A 23642-nucleotide genomic window follows, 5' to 3' on the forward strand; every position below is an offset into this window, starting at 1 on the left:
AGGCCCCCTTTTAAGTTTCCTATCCTTTTACTCCTTCAGTACCTTCCAGGTTTGAATCTGGATTTAAAACTAATTGGATCAGTTTGCTTGAGTGCTGTAGGACTATATATCTCAAGCATTCAGAAGTAGTTTCCATTTCTAAACAACCTACAGTTGCCAGATTAATGAAACATCTGAATCATCTTCATCCTGCAGCTGGAGATCCTCCCACTCCTTGGGTTATGAACCATAGTCCTTGACCAGCTCATGAAACCACCCTTCGAGGCTCTAGCATCAGCAGAACTAAAAAACTTTTCATGTAAGGTGTTTGTTAGTTGTAATAACTCTGCATGCAGAATAAGCAAGTTACAAGCTCTAGTCTCATACTTTCCGTATATCAAGTTTACAAAAATAGAGTAGTGTTGAAAGTTCATCCAAAATTTCTTCCTTAAGTTGTCTCTCAATTTCACTTGAATCAGTCCATTGTTCTTCCAACATTTTTTTCCAGACCACACGCCAATAAGGGTTCTTTTGTACTTTAGACTGCAGGAGAGCTTTATTTTATTTGGGCAGAAAAAAGTTGCAGAAAGTTTTCTGTTGTTTATCTCCTTTAACCCAGTCAAGCCAAGGGGTTTGTTTCAAAGCATGGCTATTTGATTGCATTTCTTACTGTTATGCTCAGCAGGTCAACAACTTCAAAGCACATCAGATCCGGCTACTGCAGCTTCCTTAGTCCATCTTTGCCCTGCTTCCATAGAAGCAATCTACCATTTTGTCTTCTGTTCATCCCTTTACTGCTCACTACTGTCTAGAAAATGCTTCACGTGAAGATAGCAGATATGACCAAGCATTTCTCAAAAGTTTTATTTAACTGAATCCTTCAACTCTTCCACCAGCCTTTTCAAAGTGTGAGTTGTAAGGTCTGCTGTTGATAATAAAATGGATACTTGCATGCAACCCTCAGCTTAGGAGCCCCCCCTTGTGTGGTTCATTTATGTCCTGTTTGACCACGAAGAAAGCAAAATTGCTTACCTGTAATGGGTGTTCTCGGTAGACAGCAGGATAAATCGGTCATGCATTCTCACCCTCCTGCCCTTAGAGTTGATAGTTAGCTTTCTATAAAGATTGGGGAAGCTCACAGCTGCATGAGAAGCTCCATTCATGCTCAGAAAGACCACCTTGGTTTTCTGAGCTCTGAAAGATGACTTCACCTACTTGTATGGCTGATTTGTTTTGCTGTCTATAGAGAACACCTGTTACAGGTAAGCAACTTTGCTTTACTTCTCTGTAATTGCTGTTAGGTTATGAAGGACAATTGGTTTTAATATGTAATGGGGAATGCATTTTGGAAGAAGCCTAGAACTTGGGAGAAACTCTTGGATAGCAGTAGCTTACATAGCCTAGCTGTTTAATGCTTAGCATCCAAATAGTCAATCTATGAAAATCCAGAGTAGTTTTACCAGGTAGTACTTTCTCTGGAACTATCCCACAGTTATTTGCTGGAAAAATGTATTTTTGTAGGACATTCACAAAGAATACAAGTTGCAAGTTACTTTCAACTAAAAAATTGCAGTTTACAGAGGCTTTTTTACATTAGATAATAGGAAAGGCTTAATTCCTTGAGCAAACTTCTCATCTTCAAAAGCAAATAAGCAATTCTAATATGTAAGCATATTTTAGAGTGATTCACTGTTAGGATTTAAAGGCATGCTAAATGGACCATAAAATTAGTTTAGTGCATGAAAGGAAGAGAGTTTATTTTTAGAGCTACAGATGTAGTGAGAATGAAATTGTAGCCTTAGTGATCAGCAGATTTCTGGATCACTTATTTATTAATTTGAAATGTTCATTGATGTAATGATAATAGCAGGTGTTGAAATGACAGCAGTGGAAACCGAAGTCCTTCATTTACCCATAAAACAGTATAGTAAACTCTATTGTAAGCTTTCTGAAGCTACCAACTATATTGTACAGCCATCTTCAGGAGAATTCACATGTAGGGTTTGTAGGCTAATTCAATTTTCTTGCCCTCTCAGTATAATCTTTCTGTTGAGATAGACAATTAGGATGGTACATTTAATGATGATCATATCTGACCATTAAAAACAGAACGGAGACCAACAGCTGTTTGACAAAACTTTTATTTTTCATTATTTGTAATGAAAGCCTCTTAAACATTTAAAAAGAGCAGTATCTTTTGAAATTTGGAGTTCTCGTATTGTTAGAAAATCCATCTGAAGATGTCCTCTGTCTTGGCAGATGACTATTTTAGCAGCATAAATGTGACAGAAAAAATTTGCCAGCAAATTAGATGGACTTTGTCTGCTGCTATTTGACTCCTTTTAGTTTTAAATGCTGATGGTACAAAGCTTTTTTCACTCATATTTTTATTTCCTTCCCTTCCCTAGGATGAAATAACAAAAGAGGAGATTGATGTACTCAGTGATGTCTGTACCATATTGCAAGAACAGAAGAAACTGCTTAAAAAAGAAAAAGAGGAACTTGAAGTTCTGAAAGATGATGTTCAAGAATACAGCGAGGTACCATCCAAAATTGAGTTTTAAAAATAGATTTACTTTAACTTTTCCTCTGCCCTTGCAGGCAATATTAATATTATAAGTTGAAGGGTACAAAATAAAATATCATTACTTTTAAACTGATTTGTTCTCTTTGTATGTATGAAATGTGTTTACTTGAAATATCATCTAGCTAAACCAAGTAACATTAACTTCCTTGTCAGAAATAAATTGCAATCCTTTTCTTTATGCTGAATCACTCAGAGAAGCTAAGCCTTTCTCTTTCAGGTCAAATACGGTAATTCTTGTAGAACTTTATTTAGTTCTTTTTAATGAGAAAATGAACCACTAGAATAAAATAATTCCCTTGATTGTTTACCAGCCTTCATTTTTCTGTTAGAAAGAACTTTATTTATTTATTTTTTACGACTATGGTTTTTGTAGACTGAAATTCTACCATGGTTGCAAGTGTGAGATCAATTCATATATGTACTGTTGAAGCTGGTAAAATGTCTTTGTTCATAAATATGGTGTAGCAGCAAAAAGGTATTTTGAGGCATCAGGATTCTGCTGAGCTGTTATTACTCTGAAATTGTAAGCAGATACTGTACATTGCAGTCTGGCACACCAAGAGTCTTACGCTTTCCAATTTATATTAAAATTCATTTTAAAGATCTATTAAAATAGGTTAAAATAAGACCAGCCCTAGGGCTTATGCTATTGTGCTAAGCTGTGCAGTCCATTGGGGATGATCGAGTCCAGGCACACCACATGTGGTGGTGCACTGAGGCCCAAGTAGGTAAGGAAGACTGCTGTACTACTGAGTGTGCCTTGCAGGAGGCATCCCTCAAATCCTTGGGCTGGAAATGGGTCCCCGGGCATGCTGTCTGGGAAGGAAGCAGTGGTAGGGATTGCTGAGTGGAAAAACGGGAAACAAAAAGAGAAATAGGTTATTGAAAAATGATTAAAAATTAGGATAATATCGCTTATTACTTAGACTGTATTCCTTTTTAGTAGTTATTCTGCTGGTTGGTAACCTCTTGTGTAATCTTATAACAGTATTATTTAAATATTTTCTCTAAATCCCATCTTCCTATAATCTGAAAATCAGCCATTTTTAGGATACCTCATCAAAAATACAATTAAGACATGTTGGTCATATCTCCCATATTGGTTAATTTGCCAACATTGTTGAAACCCCAGTAAAGTTGATCTGGCAGGACTTCTTCCTGAATCTTTGCTAATTCTTGCTAATTATTTCCATTTTCCTTTTTATGCACCATCATCTCCTCTCTTATAATGGCTTTAAATATTTTTCCCAGAATTAATGTAAGGTTAACTCATTTGTGATTACATGTTTTGATTTTGTTAGCTTTTTCTTTTTATATATATGGGATTACTAGCCGTTAAGCCCGTAACAACGGGCTACATTTAAAAAAAAATTTTTCGGTCCATTTCCTTCCTACTCCCTCTCCCTCCCCCTCATTCTCCCTCCTCCCTCTAGTCTCCCTCCCTCCCTCTCCCCTTCCCCCCCCTCCCCCTCTATTCTCCCTCTCTCCCTCTCCCCTTCCTTCCCCCTTCTCCCTCTCCTCTTCCTCCCCCCTTCCTCCCTCTCCCCCCCACTCTCTCCTCCCTCCTCCTCTTCCCCTCACTCTCTCCTCCCTCTCCTCCCTCTCCTCAGTCACGTCCACCCTCTCTCAAGCCCCTCCCCTTTCAGATCATCCACAACCGGCAGACGGAAGATCTCCGGGGGGGGTCCCGTCCTCGCACAGCGCCGCTACTGCTCGTCGTCGCTGCCGCCGCTACTGCTCCTCCTGCTCCTGCTTCTCGCCGCCGCCGCTCCTGCGGCCCCAGCGCCATTTTTTTTGCGGGCACGCTCGGCTCTGACCGACATGCTCGCCCGCGCATGCGCGGTAGAGCTGCTCTCTACTGCGCATTTGCGGGCCGTCGGTCAGAGCCCATTTATAAGGTAGATATGTGCTCTTCAACAAGCTGAAGAACTTGGCTCAAACATTTCAGAAAAACTTTTTTTGTCTTTTTTTTTTTTGACCCAGCAGTTTCTCCTAGGACAAGCAGGATGGTAGTCCTCACATGTGGGTGACATCATCCGATGGAGCCCAGCCTATTGATATCTGCGCATCCACGCGAGGTCCCCCTTCAGTCTCTTCTTTTCCATGGTGCAGTAACCTCGCGGTTGTGGAGCTCCAAATCCTCGAAAGTGTTTTCTGTCTTTTCGGGGGGGGGGGGGGTTTTGCAACTGGTCCCCCTTCGCGTTTGGTTCCTCCATTCGGTAGGTACCCTTGGCTTTTGCCTTCGTTATTTGTGGTCAGTTCCTGACTCCTGCACCATGGTGCTCATCTGTCATCAGTCCAGCGCGCCAGCCTCTTTTTTTTTTTTTATGGTGGTGTCAGGTTTTTGACAGTGCCCCCAGTGCCCGCAGACCATATCCATCACGGATCCTCATGAGATGTGTACCCTCTGTCTAGGGGCCTCACATGTTGTCCGGGTGTGTCATTTGTGTGACCAAATGACCCCCAAAGGGCATCGTGCATGCCTGGATAAAATGGAGAAGCTCTTCAGTTCTCCAAAACCCTCCACTTCGGCTTCCGTATCCTCTATGCCCAAGGACCGCAGGGAATCATCCCCATCTCTTCCCCTGACAGTCCCGCTCTCCAGAACCCCTAAGGACTGGGAAGAGGGATATGGATCCTCGGTCTCTCCCCTCCCCCTAATCTCGGGGTCATCGTCTTCCTCGGCGCCGGGGAAAACCTGGGCCGAGCACCGGAAATCCAGGAAGCATAGTCACCGGTCACCATCCCGCCACGGGTCCAGTTCCAGAGCGGCATCAGCAGCTGCCGAACCTCTATTGAAGCGGCACTGGCCACCAGAGGGCCCATCCTTCGGTGCTCCCAGTAGCTCAAGGCATTCCCTACCAGCAACAGTGCTGGATGCCGTGTCTCCTCGTGAACCTTCCAAGGATGTGCCGGCGACGCCTTGTCCCCCTCCATCAGTCCTTACTACACAGGACTTTCAGGAGGAAATGGACCGCAGGGTGCAATCGGCGGTGCTACAGAGCGTCAAGCTGCCGGCACCAGCCCCCATACCAATGCCCAAGCCTCCGCCTTAGATGCTCTCACCTCTGCTGGAGCGTCTGGACATCCTTCTTGGCACCCTACCGACGCAACCGGTGCCCGAGAGGCCTCAGATGCCTCCTCGGCCACCGATGCCCTCCACCAGAGTGATCCCGGGTCCTCCGAGGAGGATGAGGCCTCTGGAACCGGGCGCCCATGCCCCGCATTCCCCGGGCTGCCACCGGTTCCTCCCGACGTACCACGGCCAATGCCCCCCTCTGTGCCCGGGGGTCCATCGATGCCGCCGGAGCCCCTACGGCCTTTGGTTCCCTTGGGACCCAGGCCTACCGTCCCGTCCAATCCCTAGTGAGGAGGAGGGTCCCTATGACCTGTGGGGGGGCGATGACTCCTCGGACGACCCCCACTCAGAGCCTTCCCCTCTGGAGGAATAGCATCAATCTCCACCTGAAGTCTTGTCATTTGCCAGCTTTGTAAGGGCCATGGCAGAGGCCATCCCCTTCTAGCTCCTGTCTGAGGAGGATACCCGTCACAAGATGCTGGAGGTCCTCCAGTTCATCGATGCTCCAAAGGAGATTGTGACTGTGCCGGTCCACGACATCTTTAAGGAGCTGCTCCTCCATATTGGGAACACCCGGTGTCAGTTTCCCTGGTAAACAGGAAGGCTGATGCGACTCATCTGGTTCAACAGGGCCATGGGCTTTGAACGGCGGCACATATTCCACCAGTCTGTGGTGGTGGATTCCACACTTAAAAAGGCCAGACTCTCCCGGACACATGCTTCTGCCCCTCTGGGGTGCGAAGACAGGAAGCTCAATGGCATAGGGAGGAAAATGTTCCAGAGGGCTATGCTGGTTGCCCATCTTGCAGTCTACTAGCTATACATGACCCAATACAACCGCAACCTGTGGAAGCAGGTCCAGAAATTTGCGGAGGATTTCCTCAGCAACAGCAGGAGTTCCTTGCAGCCATTGCCATGCTGGGGCTTGAAGTGGGTAGGCATGAGGTCAGATCTACCTATGAAGTTTTTGAGGCCGTAGCCTGCCTAGCCACCAGAGGCATCTGCGCCAGATGGCTGGCTTGGCTCCATCTGGTGCCGGTAGAACCGGTCCTCCGCAAGCAGTGGGGCTATGGCTTCTACTCAGTACTTCCTCATCCCGAAGAGGAATGGCAGCTTGTGCCCCATCCTCAACCTCAGGGTGTTAAACCGATTTCTCATAAGAGAAAAATTCAAAATGGTCTCTCTGGGCACGCTGATCCCACTCCTCCGAAGAGGAGACTGGCTTTGCTCCCTCGACTTGAAGGAGGCTTCCGCCTATATTACAATTGTCTCGAACCACAGGAAGTACCTCTGCTTTCTGGTGGGGATGGCACATTTTCAATATAAAGTGCTGCCCTTTCGGCTGGCTTCAGCCCCACGCGTCTTCATGAAATGCTTGGCAGTGGTGGCTGCCTACGTCAGGCATCACTTGGTCCATCTTTCCATACCTAGATAATTGGCTGATCCGGAGCGACTCCCACTCCGGGGCCCTGAATGCACTGGCCTTGACAGTTCAGACCTTACAGACATTGGTATTCGTTATCAGTTTCTCCACTTCACATCTCAGTCCGTCTTCACATCTGGACTTTATCTGCGCCATGCTGGATATGGCACAAGCAAAGGCTTTTCTGCCCAAGGATCGAGCGGTTGCCCTCTCCTCACTGGCCACCCTCATTCACAACAGAAAGAGGGTGCCGGACCATCTGCTGCTCCGCCTGCTGGGCCATATGGCGGCCTCCGTCCATGTGACCCCCTTGGCTTGCCTCTGCATGAGGGACCCTCAGTGGGCCTTGCGGTTCCAGTGATGGCAGGCATCCCAGAATCTGAAAGTGCCGATGATGGTCAGGGACACTCTTCACTTCTCTCTGACCTGGCGGGAGGCCTGCCCAATCTGGAAACCAGGCTCCTGTTTCAGCCCGCGCCACCTCAGATGACCCTCACCACTGATTGTCTCACCTCAGGGGGTGGGGGGCCCTCACAGACGGCCTAATTAACCCAGGGCCTTTGGACTGCAGCCGAGGCCTGCTGCCAGATAAACTTCCTGGAGCTGCGGGCGATCCAGTATGCCTTGTGGGCCTTCCAGGACAGGCTGTCCTCCAAGGTCATCCTCATCAGAATGGGCAACCAAGTGGCGATGTGGTACATCAACAAGCAGGGCGGCACGGGATCCTTCCCCCTCTGCCAGGAAGCGATACAGGTCTGGGATTAGGCCCTTTCCAGAGGGATGTATCTATAGGCCCACCTACCTGCCGGGTCACCTGAACATGCTGGCAGTCCACCTCAGCCAGTCCTTTCAGCCACACAAGTGGTCCCTGAACCCAGTGGTGGCGGCCAACTTATTCCATCGCTGGGGTATGCTGGACATGGACTTGTTCACCTCTCCCCACAATCACAAGGTGAGCATGTTCTGCTTCCTGAATCAAGGGAAGGACCATCAAGTCTGCAACGCGTTCTCCCTTCACTAGGGACAAAGTCTCATGTATGCATATCCCCCTATCCCACTTCTCTTGAGGACTCTGACAAAACTGCAAGAGAATGGGGGGGACCTTGATCCTGGTGGCACCCTCCTGGTCAAGGCAGGTGTGGTTTCCTCTGCTCCAGGACCTGTCCATGAGCGCACCGGTTCCACTGGGGACAGCTCCCAACCTCCTATCGCAGAAGCAGGGCACCCTTTGCTACCTGAACCTCCGGGCCTTGCCCTCTCGGCATGGATGTTGAGCGTATGATCCTCCAGCCCCTACCAGCTCTCGGATGGTGTTTCCAGGATCTTGATTGAATCCCGGAAATCTTATAGCTTGAAGTAGAAAGCGTTTTCTCCACCTGATGCGGCGGCCATGGACTGGACCCTTTCTCTGTCCGCAACACCCCGCCTTCTAGATTATCTTTGGCGCCTGTCCAAGTCTGGCCTCCAAACCAGCTTGGTCTGAGTATCTCTCAGCGCCCTACCACCAGAGTGTTGCCGGGGCGTCCATTTCAGTCCAGCCAATGGTCGGAGGCATTTCAGGTGGGGCCTGGTCCAACTGAAGCTCTCCTTCGCCTGCCAGCACCCTCATGGGAATCTCAGCATTATCCTGGCGAGGCTCATGCGGCAATTCTTTCGAGCCTCTCAAATCCTGTGACCTGAAGTTCCTCACCTGGAAAGTTATGTTCCTGGTGGCAATTATTTCCACTCGCAGGGTCCGTGAGATCCAGGCCCTGGTTACGTATGCTCCCTACACAAAATTCTTTCATGATCGTGTGGTGCTGCACACGCATCCAAATTTCTACCGAAGGTGGTGACTACTTTCCACATCAACCAGTCAATCATTCTTCCCATGTTCTTCCCACGGCCTCATTCTCACCCAGGGAAATGTGCTCTCCACACCCTGGACTGCAAGTGGCACTCACTTTCTACTTGGATCGTACAGCGAGTCTACCCAGCTCTTTGTGTCTTTTGACACCAATAGGCTGGGAGCAGCAGTGGGGAAGCAAACTCTATCCAACTGGCTAGCGGATTGCATTGCCTTCTACTACGAGCAGGCAGGCCTCCAGCTGGCTGGGCATGGTGAAGGCTCACTCTGTGCGGGCTATGGCGGCACCATTGGCCCATCTGCGTTTGTTCCCTATCGCCGAAATCTGCAGGGCCGCAACCTGGAGTTATCTCCACACATTCACGGCTCACTACTGTCTCGACAGGGATAGTCGCCAGGACAGCACTTTTGGCCAGTCTGTCCTCCGCAATCTATTCCAGTCCTGAACCCAACTGTTTTCATCGTGCTCTCTGCGGGACCAGACTGCCCCTGTTTTTCCCACAATGCCGCAGTTGTGTTGTGCCTGTTGGCACCTTGTTCAGTTACTGTGGGTCCCTCTGATCACATGGGGCAGTCTGGAGCTCTACAATCACCCACATGTGAGAACTACCATCCTCCTTGACCTAGGAGAAAGTGCAGTTGCTTACCTGTAACAGGTGTTCTCCTAGGACAGCAGGATGTTAGGAATCCAGCCCGCCTCCCCACGATGTTGGGTTCACCTTCAGTTATGTTTTTCTCGCTCCTTTTTTTGCTATGTTACGAGACTGAAGGGGACCTCGTGTGGACACACGGATAGCAAGCAAGCTGGGCATGCTCAGTCTGCCTCTCAAAGTTTCTAGAAACTTTGACAAAAGTTTCCATGCCGGGTTCCATCGGATGATGTCACCCACACGTGAGGACTAACATCCTGCTGTCCTAGGAGAACACCTGTTACAGGTAAGCAACTGCTCTTTCCTTCTGCTCCTTCATACCGCCAGCTCAGTTGCAACCAGTGCCAAGATCTGGCACTATGAGTTTTCATTAGCAGTACCTGGGAATTTTCCTCTTATTTTATATCCCTCCTACACCTTCAGACCTAGGTTGGTCATTATGGTGAAGTCCTGGGCCAGGGGTCATGCACCAGGGAAGCGTTCAGAACCCTGGCCCCTGAATCCAGCACTAGGTATCCTTAAGGAATAGCCATGGCTTCTTTCCTTAGTCCCCCCTCCCCCTCACTGGGGATCTGTGAATGTTTCCCTAGCCAACCCCAAGGGAGTGGAAGACTCCTAGGAGATCAAACTAAGAATTCCTCTGCATGGAAAGCACTGCCATTGAGCCACCAGGCCAGTCCAAAACTAATTATTTCTATTGTTAATCATGTTCTTTTAATAACTGTGTAAATAACTTGTCTTACTCTGGAAAACTAAAATTGTTCTGTCTCTTTTAGGATTTGGAGGAGATAAAAGAACTATCAAAAGCTGGACAAGAAACAGTAGTAGTAGAAGAGAGTAAGGCGAGCAAGAGATTGACTAAGAGGGTTAATCAAATGATTGGGCAGATTGACAAAATAATTTCTGAATTAGAAAATGAAGAAAAAGTGTTGAATGGACACCTGGACCGTGATACAAGCCCACCTATTGGGTAAGAGATGACATATGTGAGGGTAAAATTCAGTAACTGCTTATGTAAGCTGGTCAAAAATTGTTTTACAGCCTCATTCACACAGGGGTATTAAGCATGTTAGCGAATAGTCCCCATTGAAAATAATGAGGCCAGTGCTAAATAACATGCATTTTGGCACATTAATGCTTAACACATCCTCATGAATTAACCACCCTAGAGTGCAATACTTAGCTAAGCAATCACTTTTCAATAGACAGGTGCATTTTCCCTAGTAGCTAATGCTTTACATGGATACACTATCCAAAACAATGATCACACTCAATCAGGAATCGATGAAAATACAATTCTTTAATGCATATTGAAGACTGGAGGGAGCTAGAGGTTTCGCCTCATCTTTCATGCAGCATATGTCGTACCCCTTGGAAGTGCATGTTGTATGAAACATTTTGAGGAGTTGAACTTGCCTTGTTTTCCGAGAAAGGAGGTGTGGAGAGGGTTGGGGAGCAGAGCTAGAACTGGAGGAGAGGAGAACTCCCACTGGATTTCCCCATTATCTCAGAACCTCCCCTCTTTTTTCCTCTCTCCATATACACTGTCCTTACTCCTCTTCCCCCTCCTGATCCTTCCCTTTTCCCTATGCCTAACTTTTTCTTTTATAATCTCTTCCCATCCCAAATCTTCTCCTTCTTTCCCGCATCCTTATCCACCCTTCATCTCTTATCTTCCTTCCTATTCCTTCCTCTGTCTTCCCTCTGCATCTACGATCCTCCTCCTACCTCTGCTAATATCTGATCCTCCCTTTCTCTCCCCATCCCTAAGATCTCCTCTTCCTCTTTACCACTGCATCAATAATCAGTTCCCAAAAGAAAAAAAAATTATACAAACACATATCAAGGTTTGGGAAAACGATTTATTTTTTACAATATTTGTGGCAGACCCTCTGGTCAGCCACTAGATATCCCTATATACTTGCACGTTAGGATTATAGCAGCTTAGTATTGAGATCACAGTCTTGATGACCCCTCCTGCGAGGTTAATTATGATTGGTTATCTCAGGTTACTTAGTGGGGCTTAGAAAAGGATCAGGGTGGCATTTGGTTATGGATTTAGAGGGAGGAGCACCTCAGAGTTTTTCCTTTAGAGTGGGGCCTAATCCCTCACTGTTCGTTTCTTAGGAGGCTAACCCTAATGTGCACTTCCTGCCGGTGGGTTTTGCCTTTGGGTCCTTACAGACTTTCCTTTAAACTGAAGTGGATGCCTGTTTGGCTTTTTTTGGGTTGGTTTTTTTTTAGTGAAGGCCTATTTCACGAGTTTGGAAGCCAGGATACTGTATCTGTGGCAATTTGCCTACAGGGCAAGGCACACCTGCAGTGAAAATGGTTTTTGTTCCCTCCATGTGGCTTTCGATTTTGTAGCTAAAGTATGTTTTAGGAAGTGTGGGAGGGTTTTTGTCTACCCCTCCCCACTCTGGGTCATAAGGCTACAGGAGCAGATTTTTTCATCAGACCATCCCATCCAGAAGGTCACACCAAACAAAAGGAGGCAGGAATTTCTGAAGACCCTCCATCAGGATCTTCACTTTAAGGGACAAGGACACAGGTTGGGTTTGAGAGAAAGAGATATTGGACCTAAGTTAGGGTTTTTCGGTGTCTTAAGGGGATCTCATCACCCATAGGATTCCCTGAACTTCTGAGACAATTTATTCACTAAGGGAAGAAGTGGTAAGCTTCATCACAGGGATTTGGGAGACAGAACACATACTCGAAGAAAGAGAAACATTCGTAAGCAAGACAGCTGTAATCTCACAGTTTTGGATTGATTGGACATTGATTTAACTGTAAGAGAATCAGTACATTTTAATTTTGAACACCCAGCAAAAGTGTTCAGCCCGTTTTGTCCCAGCATTTCATGAGATCAGCAAATAACTACGCTAACTTGGGGAAAAGCATTCCACTGCCTCTGCCGAGAAGGACTGCATTCAAACCCCATAAGAAGAACTCATCCTTGGGAACTGGAGTGAAGGGGAAAAATGATGAAGGAAACAGCCCCAGCAAATAAATACTTTTATGGCCCTTAGGAAACATCCAAACCCTGGACAAAGGGTTACTTTAATATGCAGCATGATTGCAATTTATGCAAATATGCCCACAGAATAACAGAAACTTTGCTTACTGAATCTACCTTTGAGCTACCACAGGAACCTATGGACTGTGCACACAGTTATTCAAAGTAGTAAAGCAAAGCATACTGAGGAACTACAGAAGGATCTTGAAATAGGAAACTGGGCATTTAAAAAGCAAAATTTATATGGATAAGTACAAAGTGATGCACATATGGAAAAACTGTCCTAACCGTGCTGGATTCCACTTTAGGAGTTACCAGTCAAGAAAAAGACCTTGAAGTAATTGTGGACAGTACATTGAAATCCTTAGCTCAGTGTGCAGCAGCAGTCATAAAAGCAAATAACTTTAGGAGTTATTCAGAAAGAAAGGGAAAAAAAAAGTCCCACTGTCGCTCCTTGTGACCTTGGGCAAGTCCCTTTATCCTCCATTGCCTCAGGTGCAAACTTAGATTGTAAACCCTCTGGGAATAGGAAAAAATCTAAAGTTTCTGAATGTAATCCGCTTTGAAGTGCTTAAAAAAAAAGTGTGAAAAGCGGCATATAAAAAACCAAATCTAAATAAAACAAAACTATGAATATCATAATGTCTCTGGATGGCTCCGTGGTGCGACCATACCTTAAGTACTGATAAAACAGGACTGGAAAAGGTACAGAGAAGGGAAACAAAAATGATAAACTGATGGAATGGCTTCCTTATGAAGAAAAGCTGAACAGATTAGGGCTCATCAGCTTGGTAAAGAGAAGACTGAGAGAGGGGATATGATAGAGGTGTATAAAATTGTAGGTGGTGTGAAACAAGTTAATAGAAATTGATTATTCACCCTTTCAGATAGTTTCATGGTGTCTCCTATTCCTTGTACTAACTCATAGCAGATTTAAAACATTTAGATATTTTTTTATCAGTGCACAATTAAACCTTGGAATTTGTTGTCTGAGGATGATATCAAGACTGACAGTATAGCTGGATTTAAAGCAGGTTTGCACATATTTCTTGGGGGGACAGGTCCATTAATAGTTATTAGCCAGATAATCTTGGGATCGCTTTCTCTTGGAATGAGCAACATGGATTGGATCTCCCAATTAGGATCTTCTGGGTACTTCCAAGTGACCCAAAAAACCACTATCAGACAGTACGCTGAGCTTGATGGACAGCTGGTCTGACCAACCTGTACTTTTTATGTTCTTAAAAAAATAATCCCAGGAGAAGCAAGATGACTGCTTGATAGAGACTCCGACTTCTGCTGTTCCTGTCCCGTTCTTTTTCTTTCCAGCTGTTTTCAAGGCTCCCAAACATAAAGGGAAGGTATGGGTCTACACCCCCACCACCCCCCGGAGTGGGGGGGGGGTGTAGACCCATACCTTCTTACCTTGAAGGACAGCAACTCATCAACTCGTTTGCATCTCCTGCTCCTGGATCAGGTGGTGGAGGTCCCAATGTGACAGTCAACAGAGGAATGCTGATCTCTCCCAGGGACAAAGTTTCCCTCAGCCCCCACCTGCAAGTTTCTCTGCTGGCTCCCAGAAGTGATTCATTCTTGACGGCTGCTATGGCACGGGTTGAAGACAGACCGTTGCCACTACGATAGGGGGATGCCATAGGTCTTGCATCCAGCGTTTCATTCTTGGAAGAGCAAGGAACTGCTCCAGCACTGATTTCTTCTACAGTCTCCTTGGATAACGTGGAGGCAGTTTCTTTGCCTGTACCTTCTGAAAACAGTACTTCCCTGCTGTTACCATCGTCTGAGTGTTTCTTCCCTCCTAAGAAGCCTGAAGAGGTAACTTTAGGTTTTCTATGGGAGCTGATATCGCAAATTGGCCAGGCTCTGGCTGTTTCTACTTCTAAGCTGGATTTTTTTGTGGCAAAGTTAAACCCCATGGTTAGTATGCATGAGACTAAGTTGGGTGAACATGAAATTAAACTTTCCTCAATTCAGCAAGATTTGTCCAAGGTGACCACTGTTCAGGCTCAGTTAGTTCAAGAATGGAACACTATTTCCAGAAGGGTTGAGTACCTGGAGAATTCTACATGTCATTTGAATCTTCGCTTCTTGCAATTTCCTAAAGTAATGGGGGAACTCCCTATTATGACCTTATGGAGATACTTTATGGACATTTTAAAAATTCCATTGGACTGTCTTCCTTCTATTAACAAAGTTTTTTTCTTACCTTCCTCTTCTAGTTCCGTTCCTTCTCCTACTCAGCTCATTGAGTCATCTGGTTACAAGATTGTAGATCATGCCACCCTACTTGTTTCCTTTGTTACTGAGGGGGATCTAATAAGATAATGTCCTTATATTTTCATAATCTTAACGCTAATTTTCATGGGCAGATTATTCGTATCTTCCCATGGAGAGAGAGGTTTTCTTCTTTTGAGACAGGAGATACTGGGAATAGGTGCTACTTTTATTCTTCGTTACCCTGTAAATGTCGTTACTTATTCAGTTATATTTTCTCCTCTCCTGAATAGCTTAGTTCTTTTATTGATGCAAGGAAGGTTGTAACATCTTCACCAATTCCTTAGTTTATCTATATAGTTTGTATGTAGTTTAAGCAGGAGTCTTATTGAATGCTGTGGCCATTTCTTTATAGTTTTCTTTATATTTCCTCTTCCTTTTTTTGCTTTTCTCCTAATTTTCTTATATCGTAATGGATAACAAAATTATGCTGACTATATAGTTTCTTTATTTCTTTTGTTATTTCCATTTAAGATTCACTTCAAAGAATTATAATGTGTGCTTTGATTTATAAATGCCAGAATGAAGGCTTAGAGGATTGCACAGCAGTATGCATGTGACTTGGATCCATCAAGGGACTATCTATTTAGAAATCAGAGGCAGGAAAGTCCACTATAAAAATGGCAGATGTCTAAATTAACATATTAATTAATTATTATATATTTTGAATCAATCAACTTCTGATTGAGTTGAAAGTGACCAATCATTGAGAGACTTCAGTATGAAACACTAGCATGTTTTCTTTCAATCTAGTCATATAAACACAGTTTTATTTATATTAATGTTTGCTCTATTCAGATTGCATTTTGCTTTTAGGGAGAATCTCATCAGCATCAGTGAACTTATCAGTGTGATGAAACAAATCCAGAAGATTCCAGAACAGAAATTGCTAAGTATTGTTGAAGCTCTGGATGAGAACAAGGATGGCAAGATTGATATTGATAATGTTGCCAAGGTAATTACTAATAGAAGCTTACCAATAAAAACACAAAACTGTTTTTCCAGAGAAATGAGAAAAAAATAACCATAACTAACACAGTAAACTATAAAATAGCTAAAAACACATGATTAAACAGAAATAATTTCAGTTTTAAGGATGTTAAATCACTACTGAGTCTAATGTAGATTTGGTATCGGCCTGCAGAGAAAGCTCCCAATGTCAGTCTGTTATTTGGCATAATAAATTTATATAACAAGATACACATTTCCTTTAAAATAAACCTGAAGCTAAATTATGAAGTAATTCATAACTGAGCATATCAAGGAACAGTACCCAACCTATATCAATTAAATTCTCCAATTAAGTTTTTTAATCCTTCTTTCCTATTGGGAAATTGGCCTTTACAAGATCATCATGTCTATGTATGTACCCCCTACCCCAAGTGTTTGCCCCTCCTCCCCCCCACCAATCATTTTTAATTAGATTTGTGCCATAGGTAGATCACCTAGTGACCCCATGCTCTCACTTTCCATATGCATTCCATGCTCCCGACACTTAGAATCCCCATTTCTTTTTAGTTCTTATAGAGATACAGGCTAGTTCAGTTGAAATCTCAGGAAGTTCAGAACACATTGTGATTCAACTTTTTAAAATCTGCCTCACCATTGATTTATATCAAGCATTTTTAAAGCTGTTTTGCCATTGGTTAGTACCTGTGGTAATCAATTGACTCCATTTCTAGCCTAGTTTCATATTGGTAAAAAATTTCTTATGTTTAATAATGCATTTCCTTCTCCTGCTAGATCAGTCCAGATGTGTGGATTTATGCAAACCTGCCAGCAGATAGAATGGAGAGTATTGCTTTTTTCCCAGTGACATCACTGAATTAGAGATGGTACAACACAATCACTAGCTAGCATTCTGTCTCCAGCAGATGGTGGCACATGCTGGACTGGTAAAGCAGGACTTTTAGGCTCCTAGGGGAGTGGTCTTTTGAAAGCCTAGGAAGGGTGGTCAACTATGCAAAGAGCAATCTCTCTTTTTTTCCAATCTGTGGAGTATTTAGGGGCTCGTTTCAACACCAAGGTGAGCTGAGTCTTTTGACTCTGGAAAGAATGACCAAGTTATTGACACAGATTTGGGTGTTTCACTCTCACAGGGTTCCCAAGAGTATAGGATTACTTCCACCTTCTGGGAGCAGCCACCTGGGCCAGAGCTCAACATGTGGCTCCTCCAGAAGTCCCTGTCAATTTTCTGGTCCACCCCGGTCACAGGATTATGAAATTTATTTAGCATTCCTCCTGTAAGAGAAACATGTTGTGATGGTTTTCGCTGAAGAATCTGTCAAAGGGAATAGGCTTGAAGCTTGAGCTCACTGTTGCAGCCAGGTGACCCTGGGGGCTGTGGACCAAGGAGGAGGCTTTTGGTCAGTAAACAGGTTGGAGATCAGAGACATCTGATGGGCTGTGGTGTAATTTCTGCCATTATTGAAGGCGCAACAATTCAAGTGTTTTCGCACGATGCCACAGCAATAACATACGTAAACAGACAGGGGGACACTTGGAGCGTGATTGTGCCCAAGGGAAAAGTGTCTTGTTCGAATAGGTAGAACAAAATCTTCAGCTTTCAACAGCTCACATTTCAGGTATAGAAAATTTCCAAGCTGACTTCCTCATCAGAAACAAATCACGTCACCAAAGGAGAAACAAAAGGTAATCTAATTCAGAATACTAATAGTCCTCCACTGTTTCTACATATTGGTGCAATCCCTAAAGACCATTATAATAGGCACTACCAGCTTCATTAGCCATCAGATTGCCTTATAGATAATATGGTCATCACTCGCACTCAGTCCATTTTTTAATTTATTTTTATATTGTGCAATCAAAATAGTGCATTTATCTTATTTGGTGATCCTATTCATAAATGATCATCATGGCTCTTCTCCTACAAACACCCCAGCATGGCTCCATGTTTCATAATGGATCTGAATCATGGGGATTAATTTATTTGGCACTGAATTCAAAGTTGCATTGGTAGTTGTACTCTCCTGTCTTAACGAATGTTATATTTTGTCTATCTGCGCCAAACATAAGTTAGAGATGCCAATAGACCAAATGTAACACTCGTTAATACAGGAGAATATAGCTACATATTCAACTTTCTTAGCTTCCAAACAGATGAATCCAGAACAAGCGAGTTATGCACCTCTACCAGCAAATGGAGACGAAGCAATCTGACATCAAAAGTATATACCTCTTCAGTGACATCAGCCTGCCAGTATTCTCCATCTCCAGCAGATGGACGTGAATATCCCTGATGGGATTGCTTCGATTTGAAAAGGAGACATAAGAAAATAAATTTGCTTCTCTCTCCTGCAGTGATACCGAAGGGTCCCTCCCCAGTTGAGAATTCCTGAGTTGATTTCCATGGTCTCTCAGATGAGTGCCTAGGTTCAATAGCTGGTTTTTCAGCCTGTGTGGACTTAACTGTTAAGTAGCTGAAAGGCAGTAGGTGCAGAAAGCCGAGCGCGGCAGTGATGGCAAATATCCTCTCCCCACAGCTGGAGACCATCTTTCTACTCCCAGGTAAGGCTGAGCTCAGGTAAGTTTTGGAAAAAAAAAAAAAAAGAGAGAGAGGAGGGTTTCTGGTGTAGGGCTTCTTCCTTCCCCTGGTCTCCGTGCTCGGCTCACCGTTCCGATGTTCATCCCACTCCATGGGAGGTTGAGGGACGTGAGCAAATCCTTTTATCAATTGACGCAGAAAAGGCCTTTGATCTTGTCCACTGGCCTTTCCTATTCTCTCTACGTTACAGAAGATGCAGTTCAGCCTGTTTTTTTTTCTGCAATGGTTGTAGCAACTCTACACTTCTCCTAGGGCCAAAGTAGAAGTAAAGGGGGGATATAGCCAGTAATTCTGTATTGGCCGAGGGACTATGCAAGGGTGTCCCCTTTCACCTCTTTTATTTGCTCTGTTTTTTAGAACCCTTTGCTACGAGACTTCTTTTAAATTCTATTTGCAGATGACATCATGCTTACCCTGTCTGAACCTCCCATATCTTCGGTGGGCGTAGAATCTGAAATACAACTTTTCAGCAGTGTCTTGCTTCAAAGTAAACTCAGAGAAATCAGAGCTTCTTAACATTAATCTCCCAGCTGCTGAGGTTTCTTTCATTAAAGAGCATTTCCCATTTCAATGGGCAAAGTCAGCTATTAAATATTTGGGAATATTATTAGGTCCTAATGCTTCTGATCTCTTTGCCCATCTACTACGAGCAATAGATAAAGACTTAGAGAAATGGGATAGAGGTTCATTCTCGTGGCTAGGGCGTACTGCAGTGGTTAAAATTAATTTTAACATGCTTTCTATATCTATTTACCACATTACCGATTTTTCCTACTTCGGTACTCTTACGAAGATGGCAAAAAAATTTCATCTGGCGACGTCATCCCCCTCAAGTTGCCTGTCGAGTCCTCTTTTTGCCTAAACAGCATGGAGGCCTAGGAGTTCCCAAATTACTTTTTATATAAGAAAAGTAGCATCCCAACTGTGAGCCCGCATAGATATTAGCGGTCAAGAAAGGAAGAAAACAGTGGGTGACACTCAAACAATTGATTATAGGCAAGATGCCTTTAGGTGCTTTATTTTGGCAATCTCGGATTACTTGGCGTCCAGTGCACTGTATTCTGTGATCAACCCACACGACGACAAAAATCTGGTCAGCCTGGAAAATAAAATGAGTTAGTGATTTCTCTTATTTTTATCATACCTATTCCACAATAAACTTTTTCCAGAGGGCTTCCAAACATCAGAGTTTCAAGCTTGGCAATTTGCTGGGATCACTAACAATGGGCATTTGTTTAGACAAGGTGACATCCTCACTATAGAACTGCTTAAACAACATTACTCTCTTGAGAATGTTAACTTTTTGGGTTATGCCCAGATCAAACATTTTATAGATTCATTGAATAATAAGCAAATTTTGCGAGCAAGCAGTTCATTATTTGAAAACGTTTGCTTGCAAGCAGATTCTATTTCTGGAACAACTTCGAAAATGTATAGTTTATTGGTTGAATCGGAACAGCCATTCTTTAGTCATATTCCTAAATGGGAAAAAGATTTGGGACTCATCCTTGACCCTGAGATTCAAAGTATCATATTTCTAAATGCTAGCAAATGTTCTATTTCCGCTCGCTTACAAGAAAATTGCTTTGTTATTGTACCGCTGTCATCTTAATCGAGGGAAGCTGCATAAAAAGTATTCTCATCAAAGTAATCTTTGCTAGAGAAATTGCAGCCTTTTGGTACGTTTATTCATATCTGGTGGCAGTGCCTAAGATTATCCCATTTTGGCATACTGTAACTGAGTGGTTTGGGAAACTTGTAGGGATGGCTTTGCAACCGACTGCGAGTGAGATCCTACTTAGTATTCCCATTGAATATTTATCAGCAGAAACTAGGTATGCAAGTTTTTATTGCGGCTCGCTGCTTTACACTGGACAAAGGAAAAGCTCCTAATCTTTAATGAAGTCCTTGAACAAATTTATGAATATCGCCGATTAGCATATTTAACAGCTGCTAAATATAATCAAATGGCTTCTTTCCATAAAATTTGGAAGCCCCTTTCAACTTATCCATTTCAAGGTACTAGGGAGATAAAGGTTCTTGAATTTGAATCAGTAAATATTGATCTCCTGTTACAAATCCTGTGAGTCGTATGATTCCTCGATATATCAATTGAGTGTCAAAATCTCATTACCCTTGTTCTTTCTCAATGGCTTTCATCTAGGTTGAATATTCTGTTATTGCTAAGCTGATACCTTGGTAAATTTGGGATCAGTAGAGGGGTGGGGAGTTGTATCAGGGTTAGTGCTTGTTGTATTGGGTTTCTAGATGCTATTTACGTCATGTAAACTCTGTTATTATCCAAGCACTGTGTTATATTCTTTTGAAAACAATAAACTTCTAATTACAAAAAAAAAGACATCAGAGTAGGATTAAATGGTCAGTTTTTTCAGTGGAGTGTCTCAGGGATCTGTATTTGGACCGGTGCTTTTTAATATATTTATAAATGATCTGGAAAGGGGAACGACGAGTGAGTTGATCAAGTTTGCAGATGACCCAAAATTATTCAGAGTAGTTAAATCACAAGTGGCTAGTGATACATTGCAGGACTGGAAAATAAGACATCCAAATGACAGAAGAAATTTAATATGGACAAGTGCAAAGTGATGCATATAGGGAAAAATAATTCATGCTATATTACATGATGTTGGGTTTCATGTAAGGAATTACTACCCAGGAAAATGATCTAGGCATCATAGTGGATAATACATTGAAATCATTAACATGTGCTACGGCAGTCAAAAAAGCAAACAGAATGTTAGGAATTAGGAAGAGAATGGTGAATAAAACAGAGAATGTCATAATGCCTCTGTATTGCTCCATGGTGAGACTGCACCTTCAGTACTGTGTTTAGTTCTGGTTGTCCCATCTCAAAAAGATATAGATGCACCGGAGAAGGTACAGAGAATGGCGACCAAAAATGATAGAGGATGAAACAGCTCTCCTGTGAGTAAAGACTAAAGAGGATAGGGCTGTTCAGCTTGGAGCAGAGATGGCTGAGTGGGGATATGATGGAGGTCTACAAAATCATGAGAGAACTAGAATGGGTAATGTGAATCGGTAGTTTATTCTTTCAGATAATAGGAGGACTAGGGGGTACTCCATGAAGTTAGCAAGAAGCACATTTATGGTTAATCTGTTTTTTTATTAGCACATTTAAAACAAATCAGAGAAAATTCTTTTTCACTCAACACACAATTAAGAACATAAGATGTGTCATACTGGGTCAGACCAAGGGTCTATCAAGCTCAGTATCCTGTTTCTAACAGTGGCCAATCCAAGTCACATGTACCTGGCAAGTACCCAAACATTAGATCACAAGCTACTATTGCTTATTAATTACTGTCATAGCAGTTTATGGATTTATCCTCTCGGAACTTATCAAAACCTTTTTTAAACCAGTTACACTAACTGCTGTAACCATATCTTCTGGCAACGAATTTCAGAGCTTAACTATGTGCTGAGTGAAAAAGAATTTTCTTTCATTTGTTTTAAATGAGCTACTTTGCTAACTTCATGAAATGCTCCCTGGTCCTTCTGTTGTTTGTTTGTTTATTTATTTATTTATTTATTTATTGTTTTTGTTATACCGAGTTTCATGATAGGCATCACATCAACCCGGTTTACAAATAACAAGGAGTGTAAAGCATAACGTAACGTAAAAAACAATATTTTCAATAAGAACCTTGAACTTTAAATACAGTGAATCAGAAAAAGGGAGAGGGAAAGTTACAAAAAACAAGGAAAATAAACTTGGGATGGAAGGGGAGAAATTGAACAGCACAATATTTACATTTCAGCCTATTGATACATTAGAATAGCAAGTGAAAAAATAAGACTATGAAACGGTACATAGGTAATCAAATGAATAAATATGACAGTTGTGAATGGTAATAGTATGATAAATATTCAGCAGGAATTAGTGAGAGAGGGTTTGAGGTTGGTTGATTCGTGTTTACATTCCATTATTATCTAAAAGAGTAAATAACAATTTATATTAACTTGTTCACGTCCTTTCATAATTTTGTAGACCTATCATATCCCCCTCTGTCATCTCTTCTCCAAATGAGCAGCCCTAACTTCTTTAGCCTTTCCTCATAGGCCAGCCGATCCATGCCCCTTATTTTTGGTCACCCTTCTCTGCACTTTCTCCAGTGCAGCATATCCTTTTTTTTGTAATTGACAATTTTTATTGAAAGTCAGAAATAACATAGTAACATACTTGAGTCAGTACAATATAAGAAGACCTCCATTTTCCATGAAGCAAGAAACAGTAAACTATAACCTTTCCCTCCATCCTCCACTCCTACCTGCAACCTAAGCTATAAGTGGGTATGCACCAGATATTAACATAGCACCATAAGCATTATTAAATATCAATCATCCATGAGCGTCTCAAAAAAAAAAAAAAAAAAAAGTGGATGTAAAAAGGAAGTTAATGAGTAATAAATAAATAAAAACCAAAGGGGCGGATTTTAAATGCCCTGCGCGCATAGGCCGCCGGCGCGCGCAAGTCCCGGGGCTTCGTAAAAGGGGCGTGTCGGGGGGCGTTGCGGAATGACGCGGCGTTTCGGGGGCGTGACGCGGCGTTTCGGGGGCGGGCCCGGGGGCGTAGCGCCGGCTTGGGGGCGTGGTCGAGGCCTCCGGACCAGCCCCTGGGTCGGGTGATGGCGCGCCAGCAGTCCACTGGCGCGCGCAGATTTACATCTGCTTTCAGCAGGCGTAAATCTGCCAACAAAGGTAAGGGGGGGGGGTTAGGTAGGGGAAGGGAAGGAAAGGGGGGGGGGGGGCGAAGGAAAGTTCCCTCTGAGGCCGCTCCGAAATCGGAGCGGCCTCGGAGGGAACAGGCAGCGCGCGCCGACCCCGGATTTTATAAGATACGCGCGGCTACGCGAGTATCTTATAAAATCCAGCGTACTTTTGTTCGCGCCTGGTGTGCGAACAAAAGTACGCGCGCACGTATGTTTTTAAGATCTACTCCAAAGGGTATAATTATGTAGGAAAATGACCACTAGTGCGCTTAAGGAGAAGGAAAGGAGAATACCCTATCTCTGTGGCCCTCAGAAGCATCCAGTTCTTAATGTCCCCCTTCAGCAGTAGTTTCCAAACCTTCTTAAATATAGCTATTTGTTTATACTTAGAAGCCTGGATAGTCGCCATACGGTGGTAGAAGTGTATCCTCTGTAGTACTGCTTATAAAATGGG

The 23642-nt window shown here is 43.6% G+C and overlaps 1 protein-coding gene across 4 annotated transcripts in view; it reads left to right on the top strand.

Annotated features, from left to right (window-relative positions):
* LETM1 (leucine zipper and EF-hand containing transmembrane protein 1) overlaps positions 1 to 23642 on the top strand; it is a 182653-nt gene that overhangs the window by 147680 nt on the left and 11331 nt on the right. For 3 of the 4 annotated variants that reach the window (XM_029592569.1, XM_029592545.1, XM_029592562.1), the window contains 3 exons: positions 2388 to 2519; positions 10341 to 10534; positions 15671 to 15827. In XM_029592569.1, coding sequence (XP_029448429.1) covers positions 2388 to 2519; positions 10341 to 10534; positions 15671 to 15827 — 483 coding nt within the window. The remainder of the gene's footprint in view (positions 1 to 2387; positions 2520 to 10340; positions 10535 to 15670; positions 15828 to 23642) is intronic. The other variant, XM_029592555.1, reaches the window with a different exon arrangement.

Source organism: Rhinatrema bivittatum, chromosome 1 (assembly GCF_901001135.1).
Source record: "Rhinatrema bivittatum chromosome 1, aRhiBiv1.1, whole genome shotgun sequence".
Classification (NCBI taxonomy): domain Eukaryota; kingdom Metazoa; phylum Chordata; class Amphibia; order Gymnophiona; family Rhinatrematidae; genus Rhinatrema; species Rhinatrema bivittatum.